General features: G+C 40.0%; 3 protein-coding genes across 3 annotated transcripts; all 3 read right to left on the reverse strand.

Moving 5' to 3' along the window:
- Nucleotides 1-1,980: 1,980 nt before the first annotated feature.
- Nucleotides 1,981-5,021, reverse strand: LOC143111831 (ependymin-like). Its single transcript, XM_076274089.1, has 6 exons — nt 4,929-5,021; nt 3,852-3,886; nt 3,502-3,636; nt 2,701-2,887; nt 2,278-2,365; nt 1,981-2,117 (listed from the first exon to the last, which is right to left on the reverse strand). The coding sequence occupies exons 1-6, from the start codon at nt 5,005-5,007 to the stop codon at nt 1,994-1,996; spliced, it is 648 nt and encodes a 215-aa protein (XP_076130204.1). The 5' UTR covers nt 5,008-5,021; the 3' UTR covers nt 1,981-1,993.
- Nucleotides 5,022-8,898: 3,877 nt separating this feature from the next.
- On the reverse strand, nt 8,899-11,690 carry LOC143111715 (ependymin-like). Its single transcript, XM_076273970.1, has 6 exons — nt 11,606-11,690; nt 11,123-11,157; nt 10,807-10,944; nt 10,272-10,458; nt 9,362-9,449; nt 8,899-9,270 (listed from the first exon to the last, which is right to left on the reverse strand). Exons 1-6 carry the CDS (start codon nt 11,682-11,684, stop codon nt 9,138-9,140), a joined length of 660 nt encoding a protein of 219 aa, XP_076130085.1. The 5' UTR covers nt 11,685-11,690; the 3' UTR covers nt 8,899-9,137.
- Nucleotides 11,691-14,717: 3,027 nt separating this feature from the next.
- On the reverse strand, nt 14,718-17,888 carry LOC143111716 (ependymin). Its single transcript, XM_076273971.1, has 6 exons — nt 17,810-17,888; nt 17,268-17,302; nt 16,663-16,797; nt 16,363-16,549; nt 15,480-15,567; nt 14,718-14,837 (listed from the first exon to the last, which is right to left on the reverse strand). The coding sequence occupies exons 1-6, from the start codon at nt 17,886-17,888 to the stop codon at nt 14,723-14,725; spliced, it is 639 nt and encodes a 212-aa protein (XP_076130086.1). The 3' UTR covers nt 14,718-14,722.
- Nucleotides 17,889-19,215: the final 1,327 nt, after the last annotated feature.

Raw genomic sequence — 19,215 nt, forward strand, 5'->3', positions numbered from 1 at the left:
GGAAAATTAATCTTCAGATATGCAACAAATTATTACAATGTGATGGTAATTTTGATACCATAGATTTAATAGAGACCCAGTCAGACCAATAGTATGAAAAATCAGGAACAGAGTTTATTTACAATGATGCGCATCAAGGGAGAGACAGCATGACTTCACCTAAAGATCCATCAGCTGCTCTAACTAGACAAGGAAATAGTTAGAGTTTAACTATCCTTCCAGGCTGACAGGAGATGGCGTTGGTCATCCCATCTCACGTGGACTACACTGAATCAGACCCTGATTAGTGGCAGCCTGGCAATCCGGAGCAGATAGCTACTGACGCAGCCATGCAGAACAGTGAAACACTGCAAAGTCATAATATTCCTGCTTATCTCTAAACACAGTCACACAGAGATATACACAGGGACAGTACAGATATCATACAGTCATTACATAGAATCATACTTTTAGTATCAAAGTGACCCACTAATGAGAAATGCAGAACATTAAACCACATATTGGAATATTGGACATAATGCAGAACATTAAACCATATATTGGAATATTGGACATAATGTTCTATTCCACTTTCTCTCAAATGGCATTGTATGACAACCCTCATAGTAATAGGTATATTTAAAAATTTTCAAATGTATTTATTTGTTGCTTTTATTTTTATATTATATATATATATATATTTTATCCTTCCAACTTTCTGAGGCCCCGCTGGCACCCCCTCGCGGCCCCCACTTTGAAAACCACTGCCCTAGCCCAGTGTTTTTCAACCTTTTTTGTGCCACGGCACACTTTTGACACTTAAAATGTCCCGCGGCACACTAACATCCTGTGTGAAGAAAAAATAAACATACCATAGCCTAAAATTTCAAATAATACACAGATATGGCCTTATTATGGCTTCTATGCAAGACCTGCTCAATAAAGTTGTTGTAGGTGACTATATCTAATTTAATTGTTGTTATGAACTGGATATGTGATGATTCTGTGATGGGGCCCCCGTTGTACAATGCCTGCATACCACAAATAGTGCAAACATACAATCAATGAGAGCATGTGGTTATAAATTCTTTGATGCAACAGTTGCTTTTCTGGACCAGTGAGTGACATTTGGGTAATTTTCTGCGGCACACCTGATGATCTCTCACAGCACACTAGTGTTACCCGGCACAGTGGTTGAAAAACACTGACCTAGCCTACATAGAACAAAGAAGTCAACTCTTTCCCGGATAGTTTTGTGGCAGGAGTCTATTAGTCGACTACAAGACTAGAGATAGAGATAGAGATAGAGATAGAGATAGAGATAGAGATAGAGATAGAGATAGAGATAGAGATAGAGATAGAGATAGAGATAGAGATAGAGATAGAGATAGAGATAGAGATAGAGATAGAGATAGAGATAGAGATAGAGATAGAGATAGAGATAGAGATAGAGATAGAGATAGAGATAGAGATAGAGATAGAGATAGAGATAGAGATAGAGATAGAGATAGAGATAGAGATAGAGATAGAGATAGAGATAGAGATAGAGATAGAGATAGAGATAGAGATAGAGATAGAGATAGAGATAGAGATAGCCTACCGTAAATCCTGAAATTGTGACCGGGGTCTTTTATTTACTTAAACTGCGCAAAGGTCTTTATTTGGGGCCGGGTCATATTCGAGGCAGGCCTTTATTAGGCTTCTGTTGTAGAATTTTATTCTTAGAAATAAAGTAGGCTAAAAGGCTGGAAGCTGGAAAAAGTGGTCGCTTGGGTGAGAAGGATCATTGATTATTCTATGAACAATGTGGTACATTAAAACTTAACTCTACTAGATTGTAATGCCAGATATATGTATATATATCTGTGTATGTATGTATATGAACAATGTGTTGTAAAATGCATAATTTATTTATTTGCATGAAGAACTAATATGAAACATTTCCCTTAAAGCTATGGGTTAGATTGTTTGAGCTGACTGCAAACATACTGTGAACCAAACAGGAATTATGTCTTTATGCTTGGTTTAAGAAGAACCCAAAAAAGGTATTTCCTTCAGGTTCCAAAAGCACATCATCACAGAATGTTGGAGGCACAAACGCCTGTGGGTCCTTCACTTCTTTAACAACCTCAAGAAAACTGGAGAGAGACAATAAGAGAGGGAAACATATACTCAGAGCTGCACAACAAGACCATAACAAATGCATGTAGTGACAAAAACACTGCTAAATAGTATGTTGTACCATATATGTAAAATGTGATCTCAAATAAATACAAATTGAAAGGTAAATCTGCTCACCTGAATATCAGCAGGTCCTTTGATTGAGTGAACAGCACTGAGCTAAGAGTGAGGCAGCCAACTTTGCTAACGGTGACTGAAAAGGCACCTGTGGATCGCATACAAAGAGACATGAACATCACCAACACTAACACTCGGGCACACAGTATCAAGACAAATCTGCATGCTAACAGACACCCCAACCTGCAGAAAGTCGTTTCAAGGAGGAAGCCCTCCCATTTCCAGTAGGTATCCATAACCCCCCACCCACCCCATTCTTCTAACATGCATACATGCCTGTATAACATATCATAAATAAAAGGATTACTAATGTGTGTGAAATCATACACTTTGTGGAATATGAGTACAGTACACACACTCATCATTTCTCACAGAGTCTCTTATTCCTTCTCTATCCCAGTCATTAGTTATGGATTCACTCACCATTAAGTTGCGGTACCATCTCTACCCAGTTGTTCATACTGAGCCCTTGGCCACTGTCTATCCTGCTGCCCATATACATGTCTCCGAGGTCTGTCATGTTTGGTTGGATCTCCATAGGATGAAGCGTTGATTGTAAAGGCCTTTTCTTGCAAGTGCTGGTTTTGCTGTCGATCTCATAGAAAATGCCCTAAACACAGAGAGAGAGAGAGAGAGAGAGAGAGAGAGAGAGAGAGAGAGAGAGAGAGAGAGAGAGAGAGAGAGAGAGATAGAGAGACAGACAGACAAACCCAGAGAGAGATAGACAGAGAGAATAGTGTGACATATGAGGATCGATGAGGAAAGGTTGAGGAGAGACATGCAGTTCACCAGGAGAACAAAACCTGTCACAATTATTTTTTGGACAATATAATGTTAAACGATACCATTGTCATTTTAGACAGTTTAATGCCACTGATATAATGCCAACGTTCTGCATAATAGCATGTCTAAATGGCCAGTTTGTGAGATGTATGACTTCTTTGGCCAATCGCACTGCCTCTCAAAAGTTTGCAGCATAAATATTGTTTTTCAAAGGTGTTATTGTGTGTTTGTGTGCTTTCAGAATGTGGAAAAAATATGGACGGCAAAACAAATATTCAGTTGTTGTTTCATGACGGCATACTGTATAAACAACGTGTTGACAGCTCCTACTAAATAGTTTCCACTATTTGCAGGAGAACGAAAATCAAGATATAGACCAGTTGGTCCATACATGAATATGTATGTGTGACAGTCATACAATGTACCTGTAGTTTATTTTACCTCTTCAAATAGAAACAGGACATCTAGGTATTTTGCCTTCTTCACAATTTTCTCGCTGTCTGTGAATCGAACTCGTTTCCCTGGAGAATCATAGTTGAATTGGCCTCCTCCTGCCTGCAATCCTTTAGCAGCAGTCTGTGTGTGTGTGTGTGTGTGTGTGTGTGTGTGTGTGTGTGTGTGTGTGTGTGTGTGTGTGTGCACGTGTGTTTGTGTAAGTGGTGGGAAAGGTCACAGGGGGAAAGGGGGGGGGGGCAAGAGAGCAATGCGGCAGCTTACTGAGCACCAATTTCATATTATTATTGCTTTGTGTGTCTCCAAAGAATGTGCCCTACAAATAAATAAATACTCACCACAAAAAGAATTCCACTAGTTAATGGTGGTGGCTCTGGCAAAAAAGCATGTTGACAAGAGTAAATCTGCATGCATAATAAGCAAAGCCTAAATACTACACTTGAACTTCCATTCAGTTTAGTAATTTGGAATAGAGTGGCATCCATAATAGACACACCTATACTCATCTGCTCAGTCAAAGAGCATCTTATTTTAATTATACAGTACATTTTTACCACAGCTTATCTAGAGTATAATACGCTAAGCTTAAAGGGGTGGTTCAGGATTTTGGACATAGGACCTCATTTCCAAGTAAGCAAGTGTGATATTTATCAGTGGAGACCGTTTTCAACACGTTTCATTCAGTCCTTCTAATTGCAGATTTCGCAGGTGCTAGGCTAGCGCAAGTCAACGGTATGTGCTAGCCTGCCACTAAAAACAGTCTTACCCACTCCAAAGTACACCCGAGGCAAATAAATTATAACGCCAGACTATCGATGTAAATGTCTGTATTGATAGTGTTATTTCTAACGTTATTCTATCCTTGCATTTCAACGATCGCATTACATTTTGAGGGACTAGTTTCTTAGCAGCGGCGGAATTATACTTCTCCGGTTAGTAGTACTGCGCCGAAAAGTAAACAATAAAGCGCACTCCAATGGGGATACCTAGTAGTAGCCTTGGTAATAGCAGTCCGCCGCTGAGTTGCAAAATGACTACTAACAACTTCAGGGACCAAAGTATAACTATTGCAACGCGATGCAAGGGTAGTTGTATTTCTTTCACTATTCTATCAACACAGACATTTACATCGATTGTCTGGAATTTGCCTCAGGTGTAGTTTAGAGTGGGTAAGACTGTCTTTAGTGGCAGGCTAGCACATACCGTTGACTTGCGCTAGCCTAGCACCTGCGAACTCTGCAATTAGAAGGACTGGATGAAACGTGTTGAAAACGGTCTCCACTGATAAATATCACACTTGCTTACTTGGAAATGAGGTCTTATGTCCAAAATCCTGAACCACCCCTTTAACTAGAGTATATATTTAACCCTAAAAATCAACAAAATCAGACAAAATGGTGAAACAATGTACTTACGACATGGATTTTTACTTTCAGCAAACCCCACAACAATGATGCACCAAGCTGCCAAACAAAGGAGTCCAAACTTAGACATTGTTTCCCTCTTAACTGAGCTGCAGTTTAGAAGGGAACGGTCCAAACTTTCCCCATTTATGCCTCTCAAAACACCCACCCACTTTATCAGCCAATAGGGGAGTTCGACTTGCGGCAGATCTGTGCAGATCTGACTTGATGTGATGCATGCTGGGTTGAACACAATGCATACTGGGATGGACGCAATGCATACTCTATGATACTGGCAGAGAATGTCCGTAGACGGGCTCTGACAAAGAGTATAGAAGTAACAAGAGGCGAAACTCTGTTGCAGTTTTGACAACAATCGCTAGTTGGCGCTGCTGTCGCGCTTTCGCCATTTTGGACTGATCATGCCACTATGGCCGTTGACTACAATCAGAACATGCCAACGTAAACCAGCAAGATTGGTCACTATATTGTGCTCAATTTCGAACCACTAGTTCACTTTTAAATACTACAGGTCATATGTATAAGAAAAAAAAATATTTGAATATCACACCGCTCAAATTAAACGGCAATAATATTAGCCTATGTAGGGCTACATACAATACATGGGCTACCTACAGATCATGTCCATTCACTGGGCAGATCTACAACAAGTTTGACAGAAAGACTTTACAATGGATTTTTAATCTACAACATAACAGAAAGTTTACTTTCCATCACTGTTTCCTCCGAACTGTAAGTCTACTTGAAAATACAGTAGGCCTATGTTTAAACTGGAAACAAAATAGATGGCCATCACTTAGCTCAAGCTACGTTAGCCAGCCTGTCAACTGGAATGACTAGAGAGGAAGCTAACTAACTAGCATACATGGCGATCAGCAAGCGGCAAAACGATAATTCAATAATTTCACGACGAGGGACATACAGTTGGATGAAAAGGTAAATAGGCTAATCTTACATAGCCTACCAACTTCATTTCTCTTAGAAATCGATCCATTTTCTTAACTGTTGGCTACTTTACAATCAGTGCCCCTGCTCAGCTTCGTAAATCAAAGCACCAATTACCACCCCTTTCGTTCGAAAATTCTAAAACAACGATGTTTTTTAATACCTCAAAATAACATTTGATAAATGAACCTTACATTTTTCAGTAGCCATGGGTGTGTAGATTTAAACCAAATCTGGTTTGGTTCTTACCGGGGCTTTTACTGCCTGAAATATCCGATTTTGTTTACCACGCTCAGAGTTTAGTGCTGGGCTGGTGGGTGCCTATTTTCCATCTGTCAAATTTGTTGGAAGCTAAATTATTATGAATAAATGTATAGCCTTACTCATCATATTTTGCATTTCTCAACACGATTTATGACAGTTGGGGAATTCAGGGTATAAGAAAAGGTTAGATATATTTTTTTTTTATACTGTAAGAAACTTTTAAATCTGGACCGATATCATTAAGTTATATGACAGTTGTGTTGCGTTCAGTCCAAGATGGCGGAGCTGCAGCTCGGTTATGGGTGTGTTTGTTGCAATGGGACGTTCTATTGAGTTTCGCCTCTTGTTACTTCTATACTCTTTGGCTCTGATACTGGTTAGAAATTCTGTCCGACTTCTGTCAGCCGGGGAGGGACTTACCACCGTGACACCATGTCACATGACCTTAAAATATCGCGGGAGTCTTAGCCTGCAGACAGATCTTGCAGTTGCCTTCCACGAGCTGCACGAGCTGAAACACGCCCTCATGACGTCAGTTCAAAGACGTGATAGGGCCATTTGGGAGGAATGTCCTCATGACGATTATGACTAGAGGCTCATGCTGCTTCCTTATGTTGGAATATGCGAAAATAAACAGAAATCGAAGGGATACCTTCTTATACGTGATTTCTGCAACAATGGTAGGCTAGCCTACTGAAAACGTTTGGATATTCTGTTATTTTCTGCTGTTGGCTAAATAGATAGACACACATATAGGGGAAACACTTGATATTGAATTTATGTGCTACAATGCAGGCCTGTTAACTGTATGACAACAGTGGTTTATTTAAACTACATCATAAGAATTTATTTCGTCAGTGATCATGCTCATTTTAATGAGTAAGAATGAAAGTTCTGCTGTGTTTATTGCAAACAACATTCCGCGATATCTCCCGCGATGTCTCCCGCGAGTCACGTCAGGCAGACTGTAGCCTTTCTGTCCGGGATGAGCTGCCCTCTGTTGTAGCTCCTCCCGGCTAGGCTCTGAAGATCACGTTTACGTAGTAAGCCAGACCAAGTCAGACTCAGCCGAAGTCAAACAAGCCTAATATGGGACGAAGTTGCATAACCGTGTAAGGAAGGAAAAGGAAAAGCCACAAATGAACCATGACTCTAATTATTGACAGTTTTTTAAAACCACTACAACAAAAAATGCTGATTGTAAAGACCTTTTCTTGCAAATGCTGGTTTTGCTGTCGATTTCAGCAAATTATTTTGAGACTGTTCAAAAGTATCTGAGAGCATCCCCCCCCACACACACACACACACACTGAACCACAGGAGGAAAGCACAGAGCCACACCACAGGAGAAAAGCACAGAGCATCCTCAGTGATTGCCACAACCGAACTCACTCTCAGCAGTGATGGCCACCACCCAACTCACTCAGACTTCAACCTGAGACCCCACAGACCAGAGAGCATCGGAGGTCACAAGGTACGTTTCCATAACAGCTTTTATGGAACACTGGCTAATATGCTTAAAACGTTAAGGCAGGAAGGATATCACAACCCCTATGTTGTTCATAAACAAGGTGCAATCAGCGATCATACACGATTTCAGCATCCTCAGTAGGCTAATTGTCACCGCCCAATTCACTCTCTCAGCATCCTCACTGATTGCCAAACCCAACTCTCTCAACATCCTCAATGATTGCCACCACCCAGTTCAGGTAGAACCCAGACTTCAACCTGAGACCCCACAGACCAGACAGCATCAGAGGTCACAAGGCACGTTTCCACAACAGCTATTAGGGAACACTGTCAGGCTGAAACGTTGCTTAAAACGTTAAGGCAGGAAGAATATCACAACCCCTATGCTGTTCATAAACAGACTTAAAGGTGCAATCAGCAATCATATACAATTTCAAGCCACTAAAATGTTTTGTCACATTCAGAAATCATCCCCTCAAGGTCAGCTAGCTGCCCATTCCGTGAGTACACTGTAAAAAAAAAACAGTCTCTGTACAGCCCAGGCTCAGAAAACAGTAAACAAACAAAGTGGGGGCAACCTGTCCCCTAAACAAAAACAAAATCCTGTGTGGAGTTTCTCTGGGAATACTGAAGGGAGAAGTGAGCTACCTCTCTGACGTGTTTCGTTTGGTCCTTAGTTAAAATATAATGTACGTTATTTTGGACAAAAGTATCTGCTAATCATTTTAAATATAAACATAAGCATAAATAAACGTGACTTCCTGTGCAATCGCTGACTGCATCTTAACTCCTCACTACACTCACACTTTGCTTGCTGGGCTTTTTCTATTCCACTAAATTACTCCCTCTCACGCTCCCCAGTCTATTGTACATTGCAATAGTTAATTCAGTGTATCGTGTATAAATCGTTATACTGTGTATTTTTATATACTGTGTAATTTCTACTTGTTACTTTTAATTACCTCTCTTTCCCACATTTACAAAAGCTGACACTGTGAGAGATGTACAAGACTGTTGGAGGAAATCCATTTAGAATACTAATGTACCTGTACTGTCCTTTACCTGCGCAAATGACGGTAAAATTGAATGTTGAATTTCATTCAGCCTCCGGAGCATTGAGCTTGCAGAGCTAAAGGGCTCCTTTTGGATTTTTGTAGGCTTCTGGACTGGAACCTGTCTTATTTCATTTTACATTAATCACCATAAACACATCAACACAAATTCCCTCACACATGTCCACTCTGACAGAAGAAAAAAACTTTTTTATTGTCAGTTTCACAGTTTTCATTGGAATGAAGAAAGAAAGTAGTGTGTAGATTTTTTAAACTTACAGAAAGCAGTTGTATATTAATTCAACTTACAGATTAATCTGCACATCAATGCAATTCTTATAAGCATTAAAAATGAATATGAAACCTTTCACTTAAAGGGGAGGTTTAGCAAATGGTCATATCAGACAGCAAACATACTATCAACCAAAAAGGGACTCTATCTGCATGCTTCACAGAGCCTGTAAGGGCTTCATGAAAGGTGTGCTTGGTTTAAGAAGAACCCGAAAAAGGTATTTCCTTCAGGTTCCAAAGGCACACCATCACAGAATGTTGGAGGCACAAACACCTGTGGGTCCTTCACTTCTTTAACAACCTCAAGAAAACTGGAGAGAGACAATAAGAGAGGGAAACATAATACTCAGAGCTGCACAACAAGACCATAACAAATGCAAATTGAAAGGTAGAACTGCTCACCTGAATATAAGCAGGTCCTTTGACTGAGTGAACAGCACTGAACTAAGTGTGAGGCAGCCAACAGTGCTGGTGGTGACTACAAACACACCTGTGGATCGCACACAAAGAGACCATCACCAACAATACAAACAGTATCTGCATCCTAACAGACATCCCAACCTGCAGAAAGTCATTTCATGGAGGAAGTATAAGTATATATACTCTTTTGATCCTGTGAGGGAAATTTGGTCTCTGCATTTATCCCAATCCATGAATTAGTGAAACACACTCAGCACACAGTGAACACACAGTGAGGTGAAGCACACACTAATCCCGACGCAGTGAGGGGTTAGGTGCCTTGCTCAAGGGCACATTCCTACTAGTCGGAGTTCGAACCGGCAACCCTCCGGTTACAAGTCCAAAGCCCTAACCAGTAGGCCACGGCTGCCCCACGGAAGCCCTCCCATTTCCAGGAGATCGCCCATAACCTCATCACCCAACCCCACATCCCCCCAACCCGACATACATCACACAGTCTCTGCAACCTCCATCTCCCTCTCTCTGTCTCTCTCTCTCTCTCTCTCTCTCTCTCTCTCTCTCGTGCGGTTAGTCACACATTCTCACTCTTGTTCATGAGCTTTTGCTCGTTCACTCCTGAATCCGCGATGTTGAATCTAAAAGTGGGAGTCCTGGAGCCGCTATCAATAGGAGGGAGACTGCCGAAACTTCCAGGAGACTTGGAATGTCTGTGTTAATAGGCCTAGAGAATAAAAGCCCTAAAATACATACATGCCTGTATAACACAAATATTATTACTGTGAAAACATACACTTTGTTAAATGTGAGTACAGTACACAAACTCATCTCTGATTCTCTCACAGATTCATTCCATCTCTATCCAAGTCATTGGTTTGCTTAGTCATGGATTCACCATTAAGTTGCGGTGCCACCATCAGCCAGTTCTTCATACTGAGCCCTTGGCCACTGTCTACTCTGCTGCCCATATACATGTCGCCCACGATCGTCATGTTTGGTTGGATCTCCATAGGATGAAGCGTTGATTGCAAAGGCCTTTTCTTGCAAGTGCTGGTTTTGCTGTCGATCTCATAGAAAATGCCCTAGACACAGAGGAATGAGACGGTGGGAAGGAGAGACATGCAGTTTATCAAGCCAGAAGGGTATTCCAAGTACGTGGTTTAGTGACAAATCTGGGTAAGTTAACTGGGTAAGTGGTAAACCTCCTACAACAAGAGCCCTATGGCATTGGAGAATGAAGCCATACAGCTCTTCTATTAGGAGGTTTACCACTTACTCTGGGTTAACCTACCCAAGCTTATCACTAAACCACATACTTGGAATACCCCCCTGGGTTTGGAACAAAGACTACATTTTAGAATTGAATGTTTTGATTTTGTTTTGGGCGACATTTTAATTGACTTATTCATATTCATCATTCATATTTGTACCTCTTCAAATAAAAACAGTACATCTAGGTATTTGGCCTTCTTCATGAGCAGTGCCTCATTGTCTCTGAATCGGAGTCGTTTCCCTGGAGAATCATAGCTGAATGGCCCTCCTCCTGCCTCCAACCCTTTAGCAGCAGTCTGTGTGCGTGTGTGTGTGTGTGTGTGTGTGTGTGTGTGTGTGTGTGAGATTGGGGGGGGGGGGGGTGTCAGAGGCAGAAAAGGAGAACTGAGAAACAAGAGAGCCATATTTGTGCCAGCTAACTGAACAACATTCCATTTGTTCTCCTTATAATTTGCCCTACAAATAAATACTTACCATCCAAAGATACCCACTTGTTAGTGGTGGTGGCTCTGACAAAACAACCAAAAGAAGTACATAACATTAAACAGAAAAAAACATTAACATAACAGACAAAAGCTAAATTTTAAACATACATTTGGTAAGATTGTTAGGAGTTATTCGATTTTTTTTGTTGGAATGTTGGGGAATTGGGTCCTTCTTAAGAGACCACTGCAAATTTGAATATGACCATCAACTCATTAAAATGTCACTCAGCAACATAGGATGACATCAGAAAATGTGAATCATTGAGACTAACCCGCTTGTATATGGTTGCACATTGTTACAAGAGAGATACATCTGAATTCTACAGATAAGAGAAATCTACAATATACATCTGCCCCTACATTAATCTGCTAAGCCCACAATATATAAGCCCACAATCTACCTCCAAACTTTTAGCAGTGTACATATTTAACTTTTTAAAAATCGACATATGGTGACAAGAGATATACTTACGGCATGGCTGTTTACTTTCAGCAAAAACTACAACAATGATGCAGCAAGATACCAAACAGAGAAATCCAACCTTAGACATTGTTGCCCTCTTAACTGAGCTGCAGTTCAGAAGGGAGCGGTCCAAACTCTCAACCTCTTATACTCATAACCGCACCACCACCACCACCACCTCCTTTGTGAACCAGAGTGGGATGATGTTGCATAACAGTCCTACAGAGAGAGGAGAGGATTGGTGCCATGGCAAGCTCAACAAAGGAGCCTTCAGACAGCATATTGTCAATCAACTAAAAAGACAAAAAAACACACCCTGCTGATTCCAGTCCTCAGTCCTGCGTGATGAACTCCACATCTACATTGATACACATCTCTTGACCTGTACTGCCCTTTACCTGCAACTTACAGTAAAACATTTTGGGTTATCCTATTACTAATTATTTTGACACTGTTGACACAAGGGGCCACATTATCCAAACTATCTGAAGAAAATAAAGCACGCTTCCAAATTACCAATCCAATGTTGCCCTTTCCCTCTCTTGAAACAACTCATTTGCCTGGATGCAAAACAGAGACATTATGTTGTCAGAGTTCATATGAATGGAGACTCGTGCATACCCAGAAAACTAACACTGTTATGATATATAGGTAGATAGATAGATAGATAGATAGATAGATAGATAGATACTTCATCCTGAGGGAAATTTGAGATTTTTAAAGAAAGTCCTTAAAAAATGCCCAATGCTCACTGCTCTGAGTGTGTGTGTATGAATGGGTGTGCACTGTGTGTGTGTGGGTGTGTTGTACACTACTCCCAGATGGGTAAAATGCAGAGAACAAAGTCCTTGTACATGTAATATACTAGGCCAGTAAAACTGATTTAGATTAAGATCTGGTTGACCCTTCAAAATAAGTCTTAATTGGATAAATGTGTCATTTACTCTCAGTGATTGCATCTCCTTATCCATGACGCTAACCCATTGTTTTGATTCAGTTGAGGTTCCTGCTTCCCTGAATGTTAGGGGTACATTATATCAACCTACTACAGTAATCTATGTTCATCAAAACTTAATCTTTCTTAGCATCAGTAACATATTTACTCAAATAACTTGGTTTCTTTCTCTCTCTAGGAAGGGATTCGTTCTTGGTCAGTCTGAACGGCTGGCCACTCACCTCAGGTTCTGTTACTGGACTTTCGTTCTCAGTGTGCCCTGCATTCTCATCAGTATCCTGTCTGGGATAACCTGAACTGTTAGCATTCATTGCAACCCCTCATGGCTTAGGTATTTTACACAACATCACTCCTGCATCCTTTGGCTGTCTGATTGCTGACTTCAGCCAACCATCCCTCCACTGTAACAGAGAGCTGTAAGATGTTTGTGATGTACAACCATTGTAACATAGTCATGTTTGGTGTTTGTTTTGATGTGAGCAGCAGTCTAATGGTACTGAGTTCCACTGTAACCTCTGCTGGGGCACTCTCAGGTGGCTAGGTTTGGTCCTAACGTATGCTGCTCATCTGTGTACTCTTGACAAATCTCTTGTTATACTTTGTTGTTTAAAGTTAAAGGAACCGTATGTAAGATTGTGGCCAAAACTGGTACTGCAATCAATTTCATTTAAAATTACTGTAGAGCGATGTATCCCCTCTCCCTCCCCCCTGACTGGCAGAGCTGGCAACCCGGATGCCGAAACACTACTGACTTTGTGATTAGTAGATAGGTGGAGGGTAGCGCATCAGGCCAAAACACAACATGACAACATCAACATCATGAGGGCTGCAACTTCACTTTTTAAATGACAATATCCTGGCCAGACAACTGTTGTCCGTGATATAAGTAGTTGAAATGAACATGATTTCTTAATGTTTAGTGACATATCAGGGCTATTTTATGATTAATGGAATACATTTCTTACATACGGTTCCTTTAAGTTAGTTAAGAGTGAACCTTATGAAGCAATGGCGAAACGTGTCATTCACTGAAAAATAAACCAGCAAAATAAGTCCACCAGTGTGCGGTGATCTTTCACTTTTCCGAATTTTAGTTAAGTTACATATTTATGTAAACAGATACAATAAGGTATACTATAGTTTACTATAGTTTAAGAAACTTAAGTTTTAAGTTTCACTGTTCTGCATGGCTGTGTCAGTAGCTATCTGCTCCAGATTGCCAGGTTGGCACTAATCTGATTCAGTGTGGTCCACAAAAGATGGGATGACCAACGCTATACAACACCATCTCCCAACATTTTCCATATGCTATAAAAAGTACATTATGATGCATCTTACTTGAATTATGTTAACGAAAGGAAAAATAATAAACACTACAAATATTGTATGCAATATCTATGTAATAAACACTACAAATGCTGTATGCAAATATTTAAACTTATACTGCATTTCTTTCAGATGTCCACATCTATTTAAAGGCATGTTTTGTCACATACAGCAAACATCTCCTCACCATCCGCTAGCTGCCTGTCCCCTGAATACACTGTAAAAAATGTGGTCTCTGTGGACAGCCCAGGCTCCAAAAACGGCAACAAAAACAGCTCAACTTCCCAGGGAACATTACAACCCTGCTGTTCCATCCAGATATGGAGTTAACATCAGTATCAGGGAAACCAGTGAGAACCTTGGATCTTATAAGTGCAAGATCCAGGTACACATATCCGGTCACAGTGTGCCGCAGAAGTGGCTGGAGAGCACACTGTCGTCCAGTTGAAGTTGGGTGCTCACAGGTCTCTCCAGATGATTTGGATCTGGATTTGGATAACCACAAACCTTTTTTCTTCGTCATTCATCTTGTCTTTACTTTAAAAGTGTGTGACTCTCTCTTCTCTCGTTCTCTCTCTCTTTCTCTCTTCTCTCTCTTTAAATATATATGTGTGTGTATGTATAAATACCAGTACTATTCAGGTTAATTCATCTAAAGAAGAGCACACTCCATAACATTGAAAAAAATAATCAATACTTTTTTTCAAGAAAGAATTTTATTTTGTTTCCAGGAACATTAAAACAACTAAGATCTACACAAGGAGTGTATCCAAAGTAAAGGCCCTAACATTTTGTTGAGACAATTGAAATTTTGCTGGTGACGGTCAGTCAGGCATTTCACTATCTCAGTGAAACAGACCAAAGAAGGTGTCAGCTTCTTCCTCCATGGCCAACCCATCACAGAAGGCGGGAGGCACAAAGATCTTTGGGTTCTTCAACTCTGTCTCCACATCAAGAAAACTGTACAAGTGAAGATACACCAATAAACATTCAGCAAACTTTTTTTATTCGTCTTGTCTAAGAAGTAGCAGAATCACGGAAGATGGTAATGCAAATGACCTGAGCATTAGCACGAAAACAGCATGGCAAAGGTTATCAAAGGACAGGTGGCACTGCTTTACTGACATGCTGTCTGACTCTCTTGAGGTTGAAATAAGGTAATATAACACTGACTTGCTGTGCAAGAGCTCAGTATGAACTACATATATAACTACTTATGTATTTCTTGACCTGACAGATATTGGTTAGATTCAATAGAGAGAATAGATTTGTTTGGGTCCTTATTCACGGCAAGTTCTTTTGGTAGAGATGTGAGGAGGTGAGAGTCATAGTGTTTTTCATGGTTTGCATATACATGTGGACACACAAGAACCTCACAAGGTCTCTGTGGCCTAGGTGTATTCAAATATTTTATAATTCCTATGCAGCATTAAGAGATTTAAATTGTAATGGTAATATATTTACTGTCTTACTCCATGTAGATATATGTATACATATAACTGCTAAATTGTTAAATGAGGTAAATGCCCAAATACTGCTGTCTGGGATAAATTTGTAAAAATTATTTATACATTGTTTGACACCTGATTCTCTGATACCTACTTGAACACCAGGACATCGTTGGAGTCTGTAAACAGGGTAGCAGACAGCGTGAGACAGCCACAGGACGTGGTGGCCACCGTCACAACCCCTGCGTTCATGGACACATGGACAGAACAATCATCAGACACATAGTCAGAGGGATACCATCATCTAATTTTGGCTGTATTTTTACATTTAAAAAATACATTTATTCATTTAGCAGATACTTTTATCCAAAACATTATAGCAAATTACAAATCAGTACATTGTTGTCTAAACATTGAGTATGTTTACATGGACATTAATATTCCAATGTTAACCCGATTAAGACAATATTCCGATCAAGATCGGAATGCTGCCATGTAAACAGCATTTTCTGATTGCCTAAACCCGAATAACTTGAAGTGAATCTGAGGAAGACCGCAAGGTCGAAACGTCATGTGCCAAATGAGAAAATAAACTCAACAAAAGAATACCAAGGAGTGTGCGAACTTTTTTCCTGAAAAACTTGACCTTTTTTTGGGATGTGCACAAAGTCTCCTTGAAACTAAACCCGAATAACGTCATAGTCGGAATAAGCAATAATCAAATTAAGACGGGTGGAGTATTCTGATCTTAGTCGCATTACTGAGGTGTGTTGTATGCATGTATATGCACCTTAATCGGATTATAATGTATTAGAATTTTCATTGCAGAAACTTTTATAGAATCAACCGTCTTTGCTAGTAATAATCAGACTATGCTGTGCTAAATGTAAATATGAATGGAATATTCTATGAACAACGTATGTAAACCCCATACTCACAATAATGTCATGTTCTGAATAAGGTCAATAGTCAGATTATTGCTGTGCAAGTAAACATAGTCATAGATTGTCTGAGGCATTGACAGGTGATTCACTCACCTTCTAACTCAGGGACTCTCTTCCTCCACTTCCTCATGCGAACGCCCTGATCCCCAACAAACTCGCTGCCCAGGTAGGCTTCCGTCACATGGGTGGCATTGGCAGGTATATCCAGACAGTGGTAAGTTGACTGAAGGGGCTTTTTGTGACATGTCTGGTTGTGACTGTCAATGTCATAGAAGTAGCCCTATACAAAAAATAAACCGAAAGTAATTCATTCATTAACAATCATTGAAATGAACCGATTAAATGGATTTCCAAAAACAAAACAGGCATTGATGTGGGGAGGAGATGGATTGCCTCTTCAAAGAAAATCAGCATCTCCAGGTGGTCAGTTTTGTTGACGTGGAGCTCGTCATCTTTGAAGTGGAGTTTTTTGGCTTGGGAGTCGTAGTTGAATTCCCCAACAGAAGAAGGGGCCCCTTTAGACGCGGTCTGTGTTTGCGTATACCATAAACCAACAGACAGAGGGACAGATAGGCAGACAGACAGACAGTTCAGTGGACAGATGGGATATTATACATCTAATTTATTGCACATGATTAACTAAATGCATTTTATTATTTTTGTGTTGTTCTACGCTCCAACTCCCTCAGAAGCAGTTATAAAGGACATCAATGATGCATTATGTCTGTATGTCTATGATGTCTGTCTCTGTACTTTTTGTTTTGGTTTCTGTCTGGAGGTGTCAGTTGTAGTTGGTGTTGGAATCATCTTTTAAACTCTTTATTTTCACTTTGAAGCACTTTGGAAGGAAATGTGCTATACAAATCAAAATTACTTACTTGCTTGCTTACTTAATATAATTGGAACCAGCGACTGAGCTTTGTGACCCTTGAATAAATGTGACTACTTTGCTCTGCAGTTGTATATATAACACTTAGAATGAGCAAATAAATACTCACCACCCACAGAGTTCCATGCATTTGTGGGGGAGGACCTGATCAAAGCAGTAAGACCAGTTTACATAACAGATACAAGCCAATAAAGAAATAGAAATCAAGCATAACAGTCACAGATGGTGGTTAATATGCGATAGGAAATAATTCAAAACACATATCCCCAAGCCTCTGTAGATCTACAACTAAATAATATAGTCACCCTAGGTTTACATGTATGTGTAAAATTAAAAGAATATGGGTGTGAAAGTAAGACCATAATGTAGGTCCAAAGAGTAAGAAGACGGTATAGAGAATAAGTGCTATTACTCAATCAGTACAAGGCCTGCTACTGAAATATTGAGCATCTCAAAATGTAAGTGATCTTAGTGTCCTGTATGAATAAATAAGATCTTAGTGTCCCGTATGAATAAATAAGATCTAAGTATCTCGTATGGATAAATAAGATCTTTGTATCCCATATGAATGAATGTATCCCATATGAAAAAATATGAATCCCATGTGGATAAATCAGATCTTAGTGTCCTGTAGGAATGAAAAGTACTTACGGCATGGCTGGTGATGATCAGCCAGTACAACAGCACTGACAGACCAGAGTACCACGCAAAGGAAGCCAGTCAGTTGCATGGTTGCCTCTCTGAAGAAAGAAATACAACATCCTTTGCTTCAGCATCCCAATTTATATACCTCAGAGTCATCCCACCCCCCTCCCTTGAACTCCCTTTGAGGAGAGGTGTTGCGCAAGCATCCAGAGAGAAACATGGGTGGCGGATTTGGGGTTTAAATTTTTTTTTAATTGACTTGTGACTTGAAATGCAACTTTACCAAGAGGAAACAATGACTATATCACTGTTTTACCGTACTTGTCGATGGAGATGAATACTGCATGCTGCAAACTGCATGCTGGCGAGTTAAAATTCTGTTTAAAAGTGATATCCTCAAAGCCTTCCATGTTAGGTATTGGGTGTTAGTTTGGCCATTGCCAGTGCATAATTATCTAGGTATTAAGGCTTTTCATGAAATTGCTGTTATTGTTTAAAAGCTTGATGTATTTATTTTTGCCTTTTCTTGCTCATTTGTTGAATGAATAACCATCCATTTTGTTGTGCATTTTGTTGTAGTGCACTTTTTACAGTTCAACAGTGTCTGGCTTCATTTTGGTTAGGGTAAAGCAAGGGATAGGGTTAGGGAGTTGATGTGCAGTATGAAAGCTATGATAAGGTTAGCTGAGCTACCAAATCGTGGAAATAGGCTAACTGAACAAAAAACATTAATGTAAGTGCAATAATATTGAAAGGATAGTTCAATGCCTTCAATACCTTTACAGCTAAAGGTGGCTGACAAGCAGAAGGTTCCAAAATAATCCAAAGGATGTAGAACAAAAAACAAGCACCCAATACTCGTATGATTGAAAGAAAAGGGAAAGAAGGAACAGGGGGAAGAAAGACAGAAAGAAAGAAAGAAGTTAAGATAAGATAGGAGGTCTGAGATAAGATAGGACACAGGAATTGCTTCTGTAATAGGAAGATAGGATTTTTCCTATCTTTGAAACTTAAGTTAAGATAGGACAAGCAGTTAGGATATGTTTCTGTAATGAGGCTCCAGGGTTAAGGAGATTAGTGCATGATTATAAAGGATGGTAAAATTATATAGATTTATGTAATCAATTAATAGCCTGTATATGTAGCCAATGCCACTTAATTGTATGCCAATAGAGTAAAGTGTAACAAAGGTGGAAGTGGAGACCAGTGTAATTTATATTTATTTTTACAACCTCAAGAAACACTGAGATCTGCACTGCAGTCAGAGCCACAACACAATGGGAAAAAAATATGTTTTCATAGCTGTTTGGTCCCTAGCTGTTATTTTCCTGACTGGAGTGGTAGCAGTGCTTGGAAACTGAGCCTGTCTTGTGCAAGACTTTCCCCATTCGCCAACCCAGTGTGGACTCACT

Source organism: Alosa pseudoharengus, unplaced genomic scaffold (genome assembly GCF_046254945.1).
Source record: "Alosa pseudoharengus isolate Yale_2024_CS ecotype anadromous, Long Island Sound unplaced genomic scaffold, YU_APseudo_1.1 YU_APseudo_1.1_scf_8, whole genome shotgun sequence".
NCBI classification, from domain to species: Eukaryota; Metazoa; Chordata; class Actinopteri; order Clupeiformes; family Clupeidae; genus Alosa; species Alosa pseudoharengus.

What these genes read in the sequence shown, in the direction of transcription:
- LOC143111831 (XM_076274089.1), bottom strand. Translation starts at nt 5,007, where the DNA reads ATGTCTAAGTTTGGACTCCTTTGTTTGGCAGCTTGGTGCATCATTGTT. An exon ending in CTAGTGGAATTCTTTTTGTG is followed by an intron (nt 3,637 to 3,851) that starts GTGAGTATTTAT and finishes ACACACACACAG; the next exon opens with ACTGCTGCTAAAGGATTGCA. An exon ending in GATGGTACCGCAACTTAATG is followed by an intron (nt 2,366 to 2,700) that starts GTGAGTGAATCC and finishes TGCGATCCACAG; the next exon opens with GTGCCTTTTCAGTCACCGTT.
- LOC143111715 (XM_076273970.1), bottom strand. Translation starts at nt 11,684, where the DNA reads ATGTCTAAGGTTGGATTTCTCTGTTTGGTATCTTGCTGCATCATTGTT. An exon ending in TACTGTTTTTATTTGAAGAG is followed by an intron (nt 10,459 to 10,806) that starts GTACAAATATGA and finishes CTCTGTGTCTAG; the next exon opens with GGCATTTTCTATGAGATCGA. An exon ending in GGTGGCACCGCAACTTAATG is followed by an intron (nt 9,450 to 10,271) that starts GTGAATCCATGA and finishes TGCGATCCACAG; the next exon opens with GTGTGTTTGTAGTCACCACC.
- LOC143111716 (XM_076273971.1), bottom strand. Translation starts at nt 17,888, where the DNA reads ATGCAACTGACTGGCTTCCTTTGCGTGGTACTCTGGTCTGTCAGTGCT. An exon ending in GAGAGTCCCTGAGTTAGAAG is followed by an intron (nt 15,568 to 16,362) that starts GTGAGTGAATCA and finishes CCATGAACGCAG; the next exon opens with GGGTTGTGACGGTGGCCACC. An exon ending in AACGATGTCCTGGTGTTCAA is followed by an intron (nt 14,838 to 15,479) that starts GTAGGTATCAGA and finishes TCACTTGTACAG; the next exon opens with TTTTCTTGATGTGGAGACAG.